The following is an 18,803-nucleotide window of genomic DNA, read 5'->3' as shown; positions in this document are numbered from 1 at the left end:
GGTATTGATTTTTTATTAATTTGCCCAAACCCTTGCACCTTCCTGAATGACTTCCCATGGTTGTTATAACTTGAATTTATCTGTCAGTCTGTTACACCACTACTGGACCCCTACATGGGAATTTCTTTATTCGCGGATGTCTCCCAAGTTTCCATCATGGCATGAAAAAGTCTGCTATGGATTACCAAAATTCTGTGCATTAGTTCCTCTAGTTGGGGATATCCATTCAAAACGACTTCTGTCTAGAGATCATGCGAGTTCATGGTGGCTTCTGCATTAACCACAAAACACTTACCCTACAAGATGTGCCTGCTTTTAACAGTTTTCTTTACTAGTTATGTTCCAATTTCTACTGCAAACTGTTTTGTCAAATCTACTGTTTAACCCTTTGCTAATCAATGTTGACAAACCACAAGATTACATCTTTACCACATTTTTCACAGTACACCAGTTGCATCTCACCTTCCCAGAAACACAGGGCCATATGCCAGGATCACGAAGAGTGATATAGAGCATATTAAAAAAAACTCAGTTCCATGTGATGAAGAAACCTAGGCTCCCTCAAAATTTCCCATAAAAATGTGCAGACCAGAACATGTGCCGTCCTTAGAGTGAAAAAAAATATCTTTTCAAAGCGATAACAACTTGAATTGGACCTGAATGATAGATTCATGGTCTTGACTTGTGATATAAATAATGACACTTATACAATTGTGAACATGCAGTATATGCTGCAAATGTAAAGCAAATTTCCTCCCATAGCAAAATGTTGAAGCATGATAGGTTTCAGAAGGGTCACATTATTGTTGTTTCTCACTCACCCAAAGATTTATCTACCCCACGCCTTACAGAGAGGATGACACACAAAGCATTTCTTCACAGGGATTTCAAGGAAAAGGGTTTTTCTAATCAGAAAAAAGTTTTTTTTTTTGTACCAAAAACAGACACACTGCAGAAGATATGAAGAGTACAGTACAAAAGAAACATTGCAGAAGAGTCAGTAGGCTCAGTTCATAAAACTTAGGCAGTTTAACACGGTTACAATACTGTATGCAAAGTGACCTAAGGAGATTGCACTGAGCAAGCATGCAAAATGGCATAGTGGCACATTATTACAATAAAAAAAACATCAACAAAACAAAACACCAACAAAACAAAACACAGGAAAAACAGAAATGAAAAAGTGACGCCCAAAAGGCCATATTCAGTATACAGGTTTTCTATCCAACCTATATGTGAAAGAAAATGGAGTATATTAATGTGGGAACCCCAAAGTGTAGGTGATGACCATTCAAATACAGTATACCTAAGGTCATTGGAGCCACACACCTGTAGCAGCCTATGCATGACCAGTTTGGGGGGGGGGGTCAAATCCCAAAGTGTCTTACCATGCCTGTCAGATAAAAGTGGCAAAGGAGAATTTACTACGAGTGGCAGTTCTGTGTGGCTATGTCAATTTTTCACTCATAATAAAATTAAGGGGGGGGGGGGGGAGTACGTTTAAATCCAGGTATTGAGCAGGATCGCAATATTTTATGTCACACAGTATTTGTGCATCGGTCTTTCAAACGCAATTTTTTTTGGGAAAAAATACACTTTAACGAATAAAAAAAAAGCACCACACAAAAGTTATCCAGATTTTTTTGTATAATGTTAAAGATGTTATGCCGAATAGATACCCAACATATCATGCTTTAAAATTGAGCATGCTCATCTAATGGCGACAAACTAGGGTACTTAAAAATCTCTATAGGAGGTTACCTATTAAGAGTTACAGAGGAGGTCTTGCTCTAAAATTATTGCTCTCACTCTAACAATCACGCCAATACTTCACATGTGTGGTTTAAACAAACCGTTTACATATGTGTGTGCGACTTACTTATGCGATCGGTTCTGCGCGTGAGCACGGAGGGATGGGCGCTTAAAATAAAATAAAAAATGTTCTTATTTAACTTTTTATTTTTACACTGTCCCTTTATTTATTCGTTTGATTTATTGATGTTTAAAAAGCAAAAAAGACAAAAACTTTTTTTTTTTTGCATTCAGACTTTAAAAAAAGAAATATGTTGGTTTTGGCCTGAGAACCGGAAGTGACGTCAGAGGTCGCACCAGTTCTCCAAGGGTATAGAGTCGAGCAGGGGCCATCTTGCCCTCACTCGACTTCCTGCCCAGCAAACAGCCACATGGTGCAACAACACTTTTTATTAGCCAATCATGCCTACCAGAAAGTGATTGCACAGCAGGAGTAAGATCATCACTCTATAATCTTCCTCCTCATATCCTCAAGAAATGGATGTTGGGATACGCCAAAGTGTCTTCCACTCTCCCTTTTCTATTTCTACAAAGTATTATCTGGGTTTGAATAGCGTTTGGTGCTCACAAAGTGGATGTATATCCTTTGTGGCTATTGAGAATTATATTTTTAAAGTACATTTTATGCCCAAAGTTCAGCTTTAAAAAGGTTATCCTTCAACCTCTCAACCTGCTATTCCCTTTATTGCAAAGTTTCTCAAATCTATCTGGTTATTTAAAGAGAAAGATCTCACTGGTCTGAAAAAAACTACAATGTTGTCTTCCTACAGTCTTTAGTGATATCTTTGATTCCACATCATCTTAGATTTGGGGTCAACTGTGCCTTCCTGATCACTCACAGACAACCCCCACAATGCGTGAATGGAATGAGCTGACCAGATGAGAATGTCCTGAAGCCACCTGATATTTGGGAAGTGATGCAGAGGTTGCAGGCGAAGAAGATGGAGGAATGGATAGCAAGTACTAAATAAAAAAGGTTCTTGCTACCCCCCAAAAAAAAAACTTTCTGAACGTGTTAAAGGGAGGAGAGATGTCCAAGATTAGGCAATCTCTAAAAAGAGAGTGAAGGTCCACTTTAAGAGAGCTAAAACCACCTAGGCTCCTTTCTCTAAGTTCTTTGGACCAGCAAAGGCCTCATTCATGTTTGATCTAAGATGTTAACAAACCTTATCAAATATAATCTGCATCTTTACAAAATCCTCTCCTCAACTAGAACTTCTGAGTGTAGGTATAGACTTACTCCCACATAACTGTAGAACAACTGTAGGTCATTTTTCTTTTACTGATGAATGTACTATGACTAGTCTTTGGAGGAGTACTACCTCTCAATATTTTTCTGAGGTGTTTTAAAGAGTCAATATGCAATGCCAATATTAAAAACTACTGGGATTTATTTTGCTATAATTGTAGAACTTATTTCCTTTTGACTTTCATAAAAATATTAAAATTTGAAAAAAATAAAAATTTACTTTTTATGATCTAAAATTGTTAATAGAAAAACTTTACACAAACCAACTTACAGTTTTTTTAAAGTCTTTAAATATTAGTGCTCAGCTGTCATGCTGCAAAATACCACCAAGGGTTGGTTTGTATACTTCTGATACCGCCAAACATCTTGAATATATTATTTTGTTTAAAAATGCATATCATTAAAGAAGAAGGGGGCTTTGTGTACTAGATGTCCCCTAAGACAAGGAAGGGGGGGGGGGGTCAAAAGAAAATATATAGGTTTGCCAGATGACCTCTAACCTTTGATGGGCCCTTCCTGAAGCGTAACTGGAAAAGTGCCTAGCATGATTGTGACACTTTATTAGGTTCTGTGTAATAGGTTTTAGCCATTTTACTTTCATTACTCTTTGGACTTTATTTAGGTGTAAAAATCTATATGATCTGTTTATGTACATTGGGATGACAAAAGCATCCAGGAGGGGCAGTCATTGCTTGAAAAGAAGGTGGAGCAGTCATTGCTAGGGGCATTCATTTCTTGGACAAAGTAGTTATTACTAGGAGGGCCAGTTTAGGCTGGATTTACACTGGCTGTAAATAAAAAAACTGTTTGCCCATGAGTGGCAGTCAGTTAATTTTCCAGTTGCTTAAAAAGAAAACGAGACATTAATAATAATGTAACCATGTTGAGTTAAAATTAGGTTTACAAGAAAAATGTTATAAACAGACTTGAAGATTGTAATTCTTACATCTATCTATTATAATCTCAGCCTCCCTGATCAATGACTACAAATATAATATCCCAATGAAACCCACCCAAAAACATAATTTATAACAGTGTTGGATGTTTTTTTCTTGTTTGTACCATAAAAGTTTCATTAAAGAAGATTAAGCAATGTATACAAGACAGGTGTAACAGTCACAAAACGGAGCAGGGTTGCATGCAAAGTCTCAAGAAAAATTGCGGAAGTACAGTATACAATTACAAGTACATGGTCATTGAAAAGGTAAACAGCAGCATAGTTGTTTTTGACCATAGTATGTCTCAATAACATGTTGGAGATCAAGCAAAGAACAAGAGGAGCTAAGGCTTCTTGGCCATTTTGGCCATTTAGGGGCATTCAAGATCCTATAAAAACCTGTCCAGGTGTATACCTTGCAAAAAAAAGAATGGGGCACAAAATGTGAAGAATAGCAAGTAAAAAAAAAAAAAAAAAGTAAGAGTGGAAAAGAGAGAGGGAAAAGGAAAGGCAAGAAAGAAAAGAAAGGAAGGAAAAAAAATAAGGGGGGGGGGGGCAGGAGGGACAGTCTCCCAGAGACCTAAAAGAACCAAGCGCCATTGTTCAAAGGGACTCCCTAGCCTCTGCCCTGAAGTACAGCGATATATTGAGCTATAGTTGTGAAATTGACCAGAAGGTCCAGATTTTGTGATATTGTGACAGCCTTTCCTGTGAAATGTGAATCAGTTCCTCAATTTCTGGTATTCGATTAATATGGGAAAAGTGGTGTGAGGCCTAGAATAGGAGGATCTTGATGGAAGGAGCATTCAAAAAAAATTCTAATTTGTAAATAGACCCACAGCAGAACCGGAGTTGTGGGGAATAGAGAAGGCAATGCCATATGATCTAGGAAACATTGGAAGTTTTACCTGTCTGTGTTGACTCTCAGCATGCAAATAACTAAGACTTATCAGCATTAGAAACTCTAGGCAGAATGTGAATCTCCAAAAGTGGCTTCAGTGGGATAAACATAGCCTGAGGTCCCTGTATTTGTGCTTCCTACTTGTCAACAGCATAAATGAACATGTCATCAAGGGCTGGGTGATTGGTGGCTTCTAGGGCCTTATCTCCATTAAAGTATAAAGACCAAGGTGTGCTTAGTCAATCACTGCTAGGAAGTTGGGTTTCATGCTACAAGGTTTTGCTTTACTGATAGGAGCCATCAAGATAAAATAATGAATCATTGGTAACAAGAAAGGGTTATGGTAGAAGGTCATCAGACAGTAATAGTAAGACAGCCACAAAGTTGAGGCATTCAGGCATAATGTTAATGCAGACATCATAGAACTAACAAAGTTTCAAACTTCACTAAAAGAGTTATATAATGCGATTCACACATACACCAGCATTCCCTAATAAGTGGAAGTCTCCTTATATACCCTAAGGGACTAATCAAATTAGATATGGGTGAAGAGAAGATGGGGAGACCAAGTCAGTGGCAGACACATGTAAATAGGTAATAAGAAAAAGACAAGGGGAGCCATAGAATGAAGCCAATCCACAAGACTGGAAAGAGTTATATTTCTTGCAGATCTTCAGCAAGTTCCTCAGAAAGATGAAGTTACCCAAAAACCATCAAAATAGGTCAATGCAATTACTTGTTCATGAAAACCTTTAGAGTGCAGGTGCACTATAGAAGCAATTGTACACAGAGAGACATAGAAACCACTATGCATAATTCTTTTGCATTAAAAAAGTGGTAAGTAATCACTAAAAGCAGCACACTTTAGCATTCTGGGTCTGCCCATCCTGCCGTTGAGATTTGTGGTTTGTAATTAAATTTGGTTGTTTAGGACAAGGATTTTATAGAAAGATCATAACAGCATATTCTTAATGTTGACATTTACGTTTTGTGACGAGCTTAGTAATGTGGTTTTACTTTTATGCATTCATTTAATTTGGGCGTAGAGCTGTACGGATCATATGGAAAAAATATTTCCAGTTAACCATCAATGGGGTATAGGGGGACATTGCCTAAAGGTCTTCCGACAGAAGGTTAAAGTTGAAAGAGTTCTTTGTCCTGACAAACCAACAGGATTGTTAATTCAGAGGCTACAGTGCTCCTTTTCAATATTTGGAAGCAGTCTAGAAGGCTACAACACAACAAGATTTCAAACAATGTTGTTACTTAGAAAAATGCAAATCCTGGTCAAAGAATTGAAGCTTCCACTTTCTGCTACGTCTTCTAAACACTTCTTCTTTATGTCCTTAAGACAGCTGAAGAATAACCATGGTCTGCATTACAGAGTATTGGGAAGAGATGTTCACAGACTTGCTAAACTGGCTGCACTAAGGCTCTCCATAAACATTGTTGGTGCAAATCAACAGTAAATTAGCTTTTATAGAGTAATTTTACTGCATGCATCTCTAGTTTGAATAAGTCTGCAAATTGTCCACATAACCTAGAAACATTTTATTAATCGATTACCAAGTCCATATTTATATTTCCAAATTTCTGGAGGGCCTGTATTGCAGTAAATCCCTCTCCTGACTACATACACTTTCCTTGCTCTTTGCAGCTAGAAGCATCCACACCTTCGTTGATTCCTTCTTGTTCCTCCTGGCATGCGGTCTGTATTTCCACGAGACTGCTGCGCCAGACCTGACAAGTCTCATTCCGCATTTTAACACAAATCGCACAATGATCTTACTTTTAAGAGCTTTTCTAGTCAAATTTACCAGATAAATACTGTATTTGAGTCAGGACAAGCTTGTACATAAATGTTAAAAAGAAACCAGTCATGATCTATGCAAAATTAAGAAATTGTATGCTTACACACTTATACTTGTGCAAGGCGGTTAATGAAAGATTAAATTTCACAAATTTTTACACAAGGATTAAAAAAAATGTTTTTCGTTCTAAACTATCATTTTAAATTGCGTTAAAAATAACTGTCAGGCCCTGTACACACGACCGTTTTTCTCGGCAGAATTCAGCAAGAAACTCGATGGGAGACGTATTCTGCTGAGAAAACCGGTCGTGTGTACACTTTTCACCAAGAAACCCGTTGGGAAACTCGTCGAGCCAAAAAGAGAGCATGTTCTCTATTTCCTCGTTGGGCAATGGGAACATTTGGCTCGACGAGTTTTTTGACAGCCGAACAAGGAACTCGACAAGCAAAACGATGTGTTTTGCCCGTCGAGTTTCCCTCCGTGTGTACGCGGCCTCACTTGATTGAAGAAAAGGTGATCCTTATTCATGTGTTTGATTTGTGAATTTAGTCTATTGTCTGAAGACATATCTGTAGGTGAGAGTTGCCCCTGAGGTTGAACACTTGCAGGCCTGTCAACTGCCTGACTTTATGATGACAGCACATGCTGTCTGCCACCTTCTGAGTGGGCATCAAGGTGCCAAATAACAGAGCTCTGTAGTTTTTAAATATATATATATATATAAATATATTTTTTTAAATACCGCTTGCATCTGTAAAAAAATAAATAAAAACAATTCTAATGAGCCACACCATTCCTGGACTGGGTAAAACTTACTGGCTATTACAATGCTGCTCAGTCCAGAAAGCAGACTCACCCACTGCTGCCACCAAAGAAAAACCCATAATTTCCCCAGACTTCTCTAAAGACTGCAGAATAAAAAGGTACGTGTAGGGTATTTTACAAAAAATATAAACATCCCATCTAACTCTACATACATTGTAATATGGTTTTTCACTATCACCAATAATTTAATGGTAGGAAACATATGCAACAAAAACACTGCAATCTGGGAACTGACACCATCTTGTCCTTGACAGGTCCATGGAAAGATTGTCTACAGGCACTGGAGGATGGGCATGACACAAGTGGCATATACCTGGTAAAGCCAGAGAACACCAACCGACTGATGCAAGTGTGGTGCGATCAGCGTCATGATCCTGGTGGCTGGACAGTGATCCAAAGAAGAAACGATGGCTCTGTCAACTTTTTCCGGAACTGGGAAACATACAAAGTGAGTAAAACTGGGGGGAAACAAGAAAATGTTATATGTAGGTTCTGTTTCCCCACCAGAGTATCTGGCTTTCTTTCTGCCTACCTTGGAGCTTTGGATGTTTCTGCTCAGGTAGCAAGTGGGCACTTTTTTGAGGGGAGATTATCCACATTCCTCCTCTCGCACTTTCCAAAGTTGTGTTACTATAATATTAGATGTCTTTATAAAAGTATGCAAACTTCCTCATCTACTGTGCTGAATATTTTCTTTCTGCAATGTTTTTTAAGTCTGACAAGTCAGTTTGCATAATTTACCAGTATGCAAATGGTCAGCGACATTTGAGTGGCCAACTATACTGTAGGTGACAAAGAAAAAAAAAAGGTCAGGGGTCTCTCATTGTGGCTCTTTCTTAAAGGATAAGTTCACCGGGTAGGAGGGGAAAGGGCGACAGAGAGCAGGGAAAGGGAAGACAGGAGAACCCCTTAACCCTGGGAATGCCCAGCTGTTCCATCCCACCGAGGCAGGAGGAACCGTACTTACTCATCCTCGCGAGGACTTGCTGCCGGGTCCCTGACAGACCCACAACCGATGGTATGGAGTAGCTGTCGGCCCGGTCCACTGTGAGTGAGACAACAGCAGCCCAGTCATATGTGGACCCTGGAGAATAAGCTCACCGGCCACCCCCTGGAGCCATGGGGTATGTTGTGGCCGACCTAGTGCGTAGCTAAGGACTGCTCATGCTCACGTTCGGTGGCCGGAGTGGGGAGACTAGAAGGATCTATAATATTAAAGCCTGTCACCCAGCCGGCAGTTGATAGAAGAATCACAAAAAAAAAAAAAAAAAAAAAATAATCTCTTCAGGACTCTGGGCCCAAAAGGGAGCCATGTCCTCCTCTGCTAGGCAAAAAAAAATGAGGCTGCATGCTGCAGGGTGAGGGGTTATGACCAGAGGGACCACCCCCACCAACTCTGTTAAAGTTACATGTTTTAAGATAACTAACATGTTCTGCCTAGTCCTCTTCTATGAACAGGAACATAACCCAAATGTCAAGATTTAAGTAGCTGTGTCCGTCCATGGACAACAAGAGAAATGAGGATTTTTTTTTTACCAGCAAAATCACGTGCATTTGTTTCTTTGTTTTAGAAAAGGTGAACTTAGCTTTTAAAAAGCAAAGCCTAAAACATTGGTGAAAAGGTTATCTTTAGTTTTTAAAAGGAAAGGTGTAAAGACAGAATAATTAATGATGGGGGGGAGCTTGGGAAAGGACACGTCTTCGGGCATGAGACATGGGGAGACACTGCGGTGAGCTTAGACTACATGATTGTGTAGCCCGTCCCATGGTTCAGCCGAGGCTTGTAGGAAATGAGCTGCATGACTTGTTTAACCCAGAAGAGGCCTGGTAACGCTGTACAAAGGAAGAAGTTGTGAACAGAGCTGAGGAGCAGTGAGGGTAAGTGGAGTTGGCCACAAATTTTTGTATAAAAAAAGATCGGGGCACCAAATAATCCCCCAAAAAATGTTTTGGATTTCTTTTTTAAGTTATTAACCACTTCCCAACCATTCGCTGTTGTTTGACTGCAGCAGAATGGCTCCCCTGCACGAATTCCCCGCAATGTCCGCTGGGCACCCGTAAATGCTCCTGACAGAGCCAGAATGAAGATCTGTCAACGTAAACACACAAATCCACATTCTGGCAGGGGAGAGGAGACCGATAGTGTGTTCCTAGTATAAAGGAACACTGATAAAGTCTCCTCCCCCAGGCAGACCCATCCCCCCTACAGTTAGAACACAACCGGGGAACACATTTAACCCCTTGATCGCGCCCTAGTGTTAACCCCTTCAGTGCCAGTGACATTTATACAGTAATCAGTGGCTATTTTTAGCTGTGATCGCTGTAAAAATGTCAGTGGTCCCAAAAGAGTGTCCGATCCGCCTACGGCAATCATGATAAAAATTGCAGATCAGCATTAATAGTAAAAAAATATATATATATTAAAACGAGACACTATTACTTTTGCACAAACCAATCAATATAAGCCTTTTTCGATTCTTGTAGAAGAATATATATTAGCCTAAATTGAGTAAGAAAGTTTTTTGTTTTTTTTTTGGGATAATTATTATAGCAAAAAATTAAGTAAAATATTTTTTTTTCTTCAAAATTTTCGCTTTTTTTGTTTATAGCGCAAAAAATAAAAATCGCAGAGGTGATCAAATAGCACCAAAAGAAAGCCCTATTTGTGGGGGAAAAAAGGACGTACATTTTGTTTGGGAACAGCCTTGCACAACCATAGAATAGTCGGTTAAAGCTATTCAGTGCCGTGTCGCAAAAAAGGGGGTATATCCTTTCCGGGGCTGAAGTGGTTAAAGACATAACTTTAGGCACCTTCTTTTGGTCCCATGCCCAAGCACAATACAAGTCTAAAAATGGTTCTAAAATGCATTTTTTTAAATAAAATGACAAAAATATATTCTAATTTTTTTTTATTATAAAGTTACAAAAAGAAGCAATAAAATATAACTTGGCTAAATACAAATAAAAAAAAAAAAAAAAAAAAATTCTTGACACACAAAGAGGAAGCAAACCCTAATGGGTTTTACTTTTGTTTCCTGAAAAAGTAAAAGCACAATGGGCTAGTATGCATCTCATAATAGGCAATTATGTGGCACCTACCTGCAAACAAAGCCTGTGCTGTCCCCGCTGGAGGCCGCATTCATGTTCGCCCCTCCTCCTTCTGGGGCCGCGGACTCCGGCTCTGTGACTGGTCGGAGTCATGGGAGACGGCAGTCATGGCACTTGCTAGAAGGAACAGCAAGGAGGGCAGTGTCTTCATAGGGCATGTGCCAACATCATCAGCGCAGTACAGAGTAAATACCTCCTAAATGGCACACATTTAGAAGATATTTACTGTACCTATAGGTAAGCCTTATTATAGGCTTACCTATAGGTACAAATTGAAAATTTCTCAGCAGAGAAAAAAATAAATATATATAGTTGGTGCATGACGTGTACTTATTATGCTCATCCTACATAAAGAACTAAAACGCAGAGTATTAACAACATCTTTGTTTTTTCCTCCAAACAGCAAGGATTCGGTAACATTGATGGAGAATATTGGCTTGGACTAGAAAACATCTACTGGCTAACTAATCAAGGCAACTACAAATTACTAGTTACAATGGAAGACTGGCAGGGACGCAAGGTGTTTGCTGAATATGCAAGTTTTCGCCTGGAACCTGAAAGTGAATTTTACAAATTGAGACTTGGTCGTTATAACGGAAATGCTGGGGATTCGTTCACCTGGCATAATGGCAAGCAGTTCACCACCCTGGATAGGGATCATGATGTGTACACAGGTAACATTTCTATAACATGCTGCTTATATTCATTTTACATGATATATATAATAACAAGAGCAGTGTAAATAATAACCAATTAACCTTCTATTACATTGTGACAACAGCCAACCCAATAACCAAACAAAATAATTAACTGTTGACTGTTAACTTTGTATGTACATGCATATCATTAGAGGATGTTGTATTATTCAGGGCTGGTTCAGTAGCTCTGTTTCAGTATCTGGCTGAGCTCAGCACAGTGATGAAGAGCTGAACTTGGTGTATCCTACAGTTTATTTTTTTTAACAAACTTTATTGAGATGTCACAAAGACATCTCATTAACTTCAATTGCTGGCCGCAGTGTACGAGGGCAGTGGATTTTGGTGTGAACTGGGCACATAATAGACAAGACATTTTGCCTTGTCCATGTGGTGAGACTGCTGGAATAGCCGCCCAACACATCTTGGGTGAATATACCCTAAGGTATAAATCCAAAACTGCTTTACGTGACAGCATTTTTGTAATAATCACCTGTAAAATCTAAAATAGCTTAGCTCAGTCTGTAACCTTAATAATTTTCCTAGGCAATTAAACACTATGGCCGCGATTCAGATACACTGTCGTATCTTTGAGCGGGCGTAACGCATCTCCTATGCGCTACGCCGACGTAACATTGAGAGGCAAGTACTGTATTCAGAAAGCACTTGCTCCCAAAGTTACATTGGCGTATCGTAAATGGGCTGGCGTGAGCCCGCATAATTCAAAGTAGCAAGGCAGTGGGCGTGTTGTATTGTAATGAAGCGTGACCCCATGTAAATGCATGGCCGATCGAACGGCGCATGCTCAGAGTCACGTTGCAAATACTCCCTAAGATACGTCGGCTCAATGCTTTGTCGACGTGAACGTAACATACGATCAGCCCCATTCACGTATGACTTACGCAAACGACGTAAAATAAGATGCTGTTTCGACGTCCATACCTTAACATGACTTATCCCTGCTTTACGAGGAGTAAACTTACGCTGGACCGACGCCTTACGTAAATGACGTAGCTAAATCCGACGGGCGCAAGTACGTTTCTGAATCGGCGTATCTAGGTCATTTGCATATTCAACGCGTAAATCTACGGAAGCACCCTTAGCGGCCAGCGTAAATATGCACCCAAGATACGACGGCGTAGGGGATGTACGTTGGTTGTATCTTGGCCAAATTCAGGCGTAACTGCCTTTCTAAATAAGCGCATAGATACGACAGCGCTCATTTGGACTTACGACAGCATATCTGGAGATACGCCGTTGTAAGTCCTTTCTGAATCCCGGCCTATAGCTTTGTCCATGATCTGCCTCCTGTCACATTTAAAATTAAAAAAAAAAAAAAAAAAAAAGCTTTATTTAGGTTATTTCCAAACAATATAATTAAATGTTTCTTTCCAGTAGTTAAGTGGTGCTACATACTATGAAATAATGTACCAATTCAAATGTGAAAGTCACAGCTCAAATATACAAGAATAAAAAAAAACACCTAAAAGTAGAGTAGTACACATTTTGTTTCAATAAACAGATTTTCACAAAGAAACAACAAAACCCAAATAGCCCCAAGAAAACTATTATAATAAATATAGCACAGCAACAAGGTTTATATTAAAAATAAATGTATAATTATTTCTAGAAATGAAATTATTCAATAAAATTTGACTAAAAAACACGCGAACCTTGCAGCTCAGAATAGTACCAATAAACTGATGGTCCAAAAGTTTGTGTGCAAGTGTGTGTGGGAGGGGGGGGGGGGGTATGGGCTGGTTGTTTCATCTCTTGCAAACAATTTGTGTTCTATTTTAGGAAATTGTGCCCACTACCAGAAAGGAGGATGGTGGTACAACGCTTGCGCTCACTCCAACCTCAATGGTGTATGGTACAGAGGAGGGCACTATCGCAGCCGCTACCAAGATGGTGTTTACTGGGCTGAGTTCCGAGGTGGATCCTACTCACTGAAGAAAGTTATTATGATGATCAGACCTAATCCCAACACGTTCCACTGAGTTCAGGACCGATTAACATGAAAAAGCAAAAAAAGACTCTCCTACTTTGGTAGCACTCCTATTCAGCAGTTTTTGGTTCAGGATGTGCAAGAGAATCTCATGACATGCATAGACTGAAACTGTTCCCACCCACCAGTACTGTAAGATGTTGAATGTTTACTTCACCAAGTCCTTTGACATCTCTCAACAACACAACCATTTCCTTAACCTCTGTATTCATAAGTCTTAACAAAATCTCAGAATACCAAAAGTAGCCAAGAAATCTCAATTTCCATTGAGTTTACAATAATATCTCCCCTTCTAAATCAAGATCACTCTATGAAAACGAAAACAGGAAAAACACATCTATATATGTCACATATGTAGGTCATAGTGTAGAACATTTTAAAGTACTATGTACTGCGAAAACCTTGTATTATCACTCATTGTTTTTTGACACAGGACATGACCTCCAATGAATTGATGTAGAACAAAACTAGGATGCTATAGAAAGTTACTTTCAATACTTTGTAGTATATTAATTCACTGACAATAGCAAAGACATTTGGCAAAGAAGTACGGTTACAAAAAAAAAAAAAAAAACTTAAGCATGCAAGGCTACCCAAAACCAAAAGGGAGCCATTTTTTTACTCTCCGGGGACTATTTTAAGGATTCACTTTACTATGGACTCTGAATAATATTCTGTAAATGTACTGTATCCATATCCTCACTCCCATTCTATAACGTCCTACACAAAAGTGGACAATCAGGGAACTATGGGCTGGTTTATAAAAGAAAAAAAAATGTAGAAGGGAAAACTGTTGTTTCCTGGAACAACCAATTAGTTGCTTTTGTTTTCTAACCTCTGCTGCAAACCAGCACCTGGAATCTGATTGGTGGCTACAGGTACCATGTATGTTTTCTTTCCTTTCTTTCTTTATAAAACCTTGCTTGTGTTTTGCTATAACCAAAAACTTTACCTGTACAGTATTTAGATGAATATGTAAATATATATTTTTTACAAATACATGACATATGCTACATTCTACGTCATCTGCATAAAAAGAAAAACATGTAAATTGTGTTCTTAACTTTTTTACTTGTCTGTCATTTTCCCAACACTCTCTTTTCGGATTGACTGTTAGAACCAAATGGGAAAAAAAGAAAGGTATCCACCTTTGCAGGCAAACGTTGGGTGCCAAGCAGTAAAAATATTTAATATTTCAGTAGTATCTGAAAAGGAAAGGGCAACAACTTCCAAGCAGCATACCTTTGACAAAAAAACTGCAACTAAAAAACATTGTATGAAAAAAAAAAAAAATCAAAGATTTCTCTATTCAACTCGTTTGTGTGTAAGAAGGATTCTGTTCAGCTAGCTGGCTGAATAAAAAAAAAGTGTGTGACCTTTAGGCTATAATTAGGTTTTACCCCCTGATTTATGAATCTAAACAGCTCTACTAAAAATCCAGCAGCAATCAAGTTAAAAATTACATTAGTATCTGAATCCCCTACAGCTTAGATTTTTGCAAGCGCTTTATAGAAACAGCATAGAACTAGGTTTCATTGAAAAATATTTTGTAATTGATAGCATTTTGGCCACTAGTATTAACCATGAAAACAGAATGCTTATTGCCATAGAGTTACTACTGGATTGGGGGTTGAGGCAAAGAATCACTAAATGACTATTAATGTTTCCAGTGAGTTAAATACATTTTTCAGATATGATAAGCATATAGGACATGCAATGAAAGTTATTTTATTTCCCAGAGAGCAAATTAAAAACACCTGGGATGCAAGGCTGCAGAAAATGAATGGATTTCCCCAGAGAGAACAAGTTGTAGCATACCCACTAGTGATACAGAGAAGTAGGATCATAGGGAAGCTGATCACTGTGGACAAGCAAGTGCTTATTGTTGCTATAGTGCAATAACTTATTTAAAAAAAAAAATTAAATGGGGATGGTTATGTAGTCTTTTATGACAGAATAGGTGCACTTTAAGTTGTTAAATTCTGGATTAACATATATTATGATAGAAAGACACATTTAATTTTACCTTCCCAATCTCCAGAGATCCACATTAGGCAATGTGGATCTGCCATACATTGCTACGGTTCACATTTTGCCACATGGCACTTTTAGACTTTGTCACAAACTGGCACTTCATTATGAATGCAATTATTGTCATCCCATATTGTTTCATATGACTTTTTTGTGTACTACCAACTGCTTGTTGTAAAGGGTTGTCAATAAAAAAATGGAAAAGAAAATCCTATTTTTACCGGGCTGTGTTATTTGTCCTATATGATAGATATAGTCATCAAGTAAATGAGGGAGGTATATGAAGAACCTTATAAATGAATTTCACTGAAACGTCACCTCAAATGTATTAGTCCTAAATGTACTCGATCAAGAAGGTCTTACCCTTCAGGATCTAAACCCTTGCCCTTCATTTCAGGCAGAAAAATCTCACTCATTCCCATTTTATAATATTCAGAGCTTGGCTTTGATGTGAACCTTTGGTATAATGGGAGAACCGGTCCCAGTATAAATCCTTTAGAGAAATATATGGAGAATGTGCTTCAGAGATGGAAATTGGGAAATTCATCATGGAATATTGGCGGGAACAGTAAAAATCTGATAGGGGCCAGTCTTCTCTCTAAAATGTAAAAAAAAAAAAAAAAAAATTGTAAACTTATACTTTTTTTAGACCTTGAATGTGGGTGGGGCCACTGTATATTTTTTTTTATGGCATGCAACATTTAAACCAGGTCAGCAGTAGTGCTTATTGCCAATATTATGTACAGCTGAACCTCCCCTTACACCTCTGGATCTGGTGTAAGAGAACAAACTGGATATGCACTTACAGGAACAGCTATGTCTTTACTGGGCCAGCCCATGAATCTACCAGTCCACATTTCTTCAGGGCAGGTCTGTAGTCCCGATATTCACTTGCTGCTGGAGAAAATCCTACCTCCAAAACAGCTGAGCTATACAGATGGGCAAAAGTATGATGGGGAAGTATTTTAGCTATACATGCCTTGGTTATTTCAAGGACAAAGACACAGATTTGGAAAAAAAATGTAATGCAATATAACTGGATTTCTTCAAGACACCTATGAGCAAAATGTGCTTTTTAATTTAAAGTGTTTTCCAGCTCTAGAAAACATTACTGCTTTTTCATTAAAAGGATGATAACCCACATTTAAAAGAGGCAGCCCATTCAAAAATGATCATGTAAGCTTGGTCAGTTGCTTTATTTTAAAAAGGTCAGGTCTACCTACTAAACTTACAGAAAAGCACATAATGGTGGGTATAACTGGAAGCTAAAGATCTTCAGTATTTTTTGGCCACTGTTTCCTTGTCTTCTGTCTGTGTATTAACCACTAATCAAAGTTTAACCATAAAGTTCAACTATTAGGCCGAGTACTCACGGCAGGACATGTCCGATGAAAACGGTCTGCAGACCGTTTCCATCGGACATGTCTGGCCGGGGACTGCCCGGGGACTTCTGTTCGATGGCTATACACACCATCGAACAGAAGCCCGCGCGTAAACATTACGCGGGGCGTGTCCGCGGTGTCGCCGCGTCGATGACGCGGTGTCGCCGCGACAATGACGCGGCGACGTGGGCGGGCCGCCTTAAAAATGCTTCCACGCATGCGTCGAAGTCATTCGACGCATGCGAGGGATGCGGGCGGCAGGACATGTACGGTAGGTCTGTACAGACGACCGTACATGTCCGGGCGGACAGGTTTCCAGCGGACTGTTTTAAAACAAGTCCGGGAAACAGTTGTCCGCTGGAAACCTGTCCGATCCGTCCCAAAATGGTCCGCTCGGGCCAACACACGGCCAAACATGTCTGCTGAAACTGGTCTGCGGACCAGTTTCAGCAGACATGTTTGGTCGTGAGTACGGGGCCTTAAAGGCATTCATTTTCAGTTTAGAAGGCTATAACCCCTGCCAGCTTTTATATTGCCATCTGTGTCCAATTGATAATATTTCCCTTTACTTCCCATTGCATAGCTAAAAGGGGAAATCCCTTCAAACTAACCTAGGGAATCTTTAGTTGTCACCAGGGGATAACTATCTATCTATTCCTGTTCTAGTGACAGCCCAAAATGTATGTTTTTTCCCCCCACTTCCACTCACATTATATAGTTATATATGTACCATATACAATGCTGAGTTTAGTTTCTTAACTTGAGCTAGCGCAAGTGCATGGGTAAAGCATTACCAGTGAAGGTTATCAGTCTTTGACAGCATGGGTTACATACATGAATAAATTGGACAGTACTCTTCCATGGCAAAAGAACCTACTATACTCTCTGAAATAAACTGACAAGTAATTGGTATCCCTCATTATTTGCTCCATATTTAATACAAATCAGACCTTAATTCAGCAGAATATTCTAAACAGTAAAACAAATGGAAATGACATGGACAAAAATGATGGGACCTGTGAGTCTCAGGATTTTTAATTTTTAAAAATAACAAGCGTGTTATACTCGACTGCTCTGTGGAATGGTTTTGCACAGAGCAGCCCAGACCCCCCTCTTCTCGGATCCCTCCCCAGCGCTTCTGGCCCCTCCCCCTGCAGAGTTCCCCCACAGCAAGCAGCTTGCTATAGCGCAACCAAACCGAGCGGCTGCTCTGTGTCCATTCACACGGAGTCACAGTTCGGCCCCTCTCTCGTCTCATTGGCTCACGGACTTTGAGTGACAGCAGCAGGAGCCAATGGCACAACACTACCATCTCAGCCAATGAGAATGGAGAGTGCCGGGCAGCCGAACCACTCCTGCAACATTGCTGGATTGAGATGGGCTCATGTAAGTATTAGGGGGGCTCTGCTGCACAAAGGATTTTTATCCTAATGCACATGCAAGAAGATAAAAAAAAAAAACTTCTGACTAAAGTGGTTCTAAAAAGTGGTATTAAACCCAAAACTTTCATATATTGCAGCATACCAAGCATTAGCTGTGGTGGCTGCATTATTATTTTTTGGAGGGGGTTGCTTTCCCCTGTGTTTTCATCTGGTGACCTAGCCAGTAATACATCTCCTGTATTACAGTGCCCCTTCTCTGGATGAAGGCGCACAAGAGCACTTTGGGACAAGAGCATGGTAAGTCTGGAGGGAGCAGAGTGTTAGATGTACTAGAATATTTAGATACACTAACACATTGAAGACAAACTCCAGCTCACACTGCAGTTACGCAATAAGTTAAAGTTAGTTTTTATTCTTTTGAGGTAAAGGTTTTACATGAATTAACAAAAGCTGACACAATGTTTTGTTCCAAGTCATTTGTGGGTGCTTGTAGATGTGTGTTTTGGGTCATTGTCCTGTTTGTACCTGCAACTGAGCCTTCTGACGCTAGGCAATATGACACTGGCACAAAGTATCCCTATAATATAAAACCCAGCAGCCTCAACATTTTACAATACTTGGTAATATTTTCTTTCAAAGATTTATGTTTTTTCCTTGGTGAA

General features: G+C 39.3%; 2 protein-coding genes across 6 annotated transcripts in view; one reads left to right on the top strand and one right to left on the bottom strand.

Annotated features, from left to right (window-relative positions):
- Positions 1-15,586, top strand: part of ANGPTL2 (angiopoietin like 2) — a 66,115-nt gene extending 50,529 nt beyond the window's left edge. The window contains exons 3-5 of the mRNA XM_040324226.1: positions 7,790-7,983; positions 11,047-11,317; positions 13,139-15,586. Of these exons, the coding sequence (XP_040180160.1) occupies positions 7,790-7,983; positions 11,047-11,317; positions 13,139-13,338 (665 nt within the window). The 3' untranslated portion in view covers positions 13,339-15,586. The remainder of the gene's footprint in view (positions 1-7,789; positions 7,984-11,046; positions 11,318-13,138) is intronic.
- Positions 1-18,803, bottom strand: part of RALGPS1 (Ral GEF with PH domain and SH3 binding motif 1) — a 765,778-nt gene that overhangs the window by 401,219 nt on the left and 345,756 nt on the right. The window lies entirely within an intron of this gene.

Source organism: Rana temporaria, chromosome 9 (genome assembly GCF_905171775.1).
Source record: "Rana temporaria chromosome 9, aRanTem1.1, whole genome shotgun sequence".
In the NCBI taxonomy this organism is placed as follows: Eukaryota; Metazoa; Chordata; class Amphibia; order Anura; family Ranidae; genus Rana; species Rana temporaria.
Note: the sequence above shows the minus strand (reverse complement) of the source record. Positions and strands in the feature narration are given on the sequence as shown.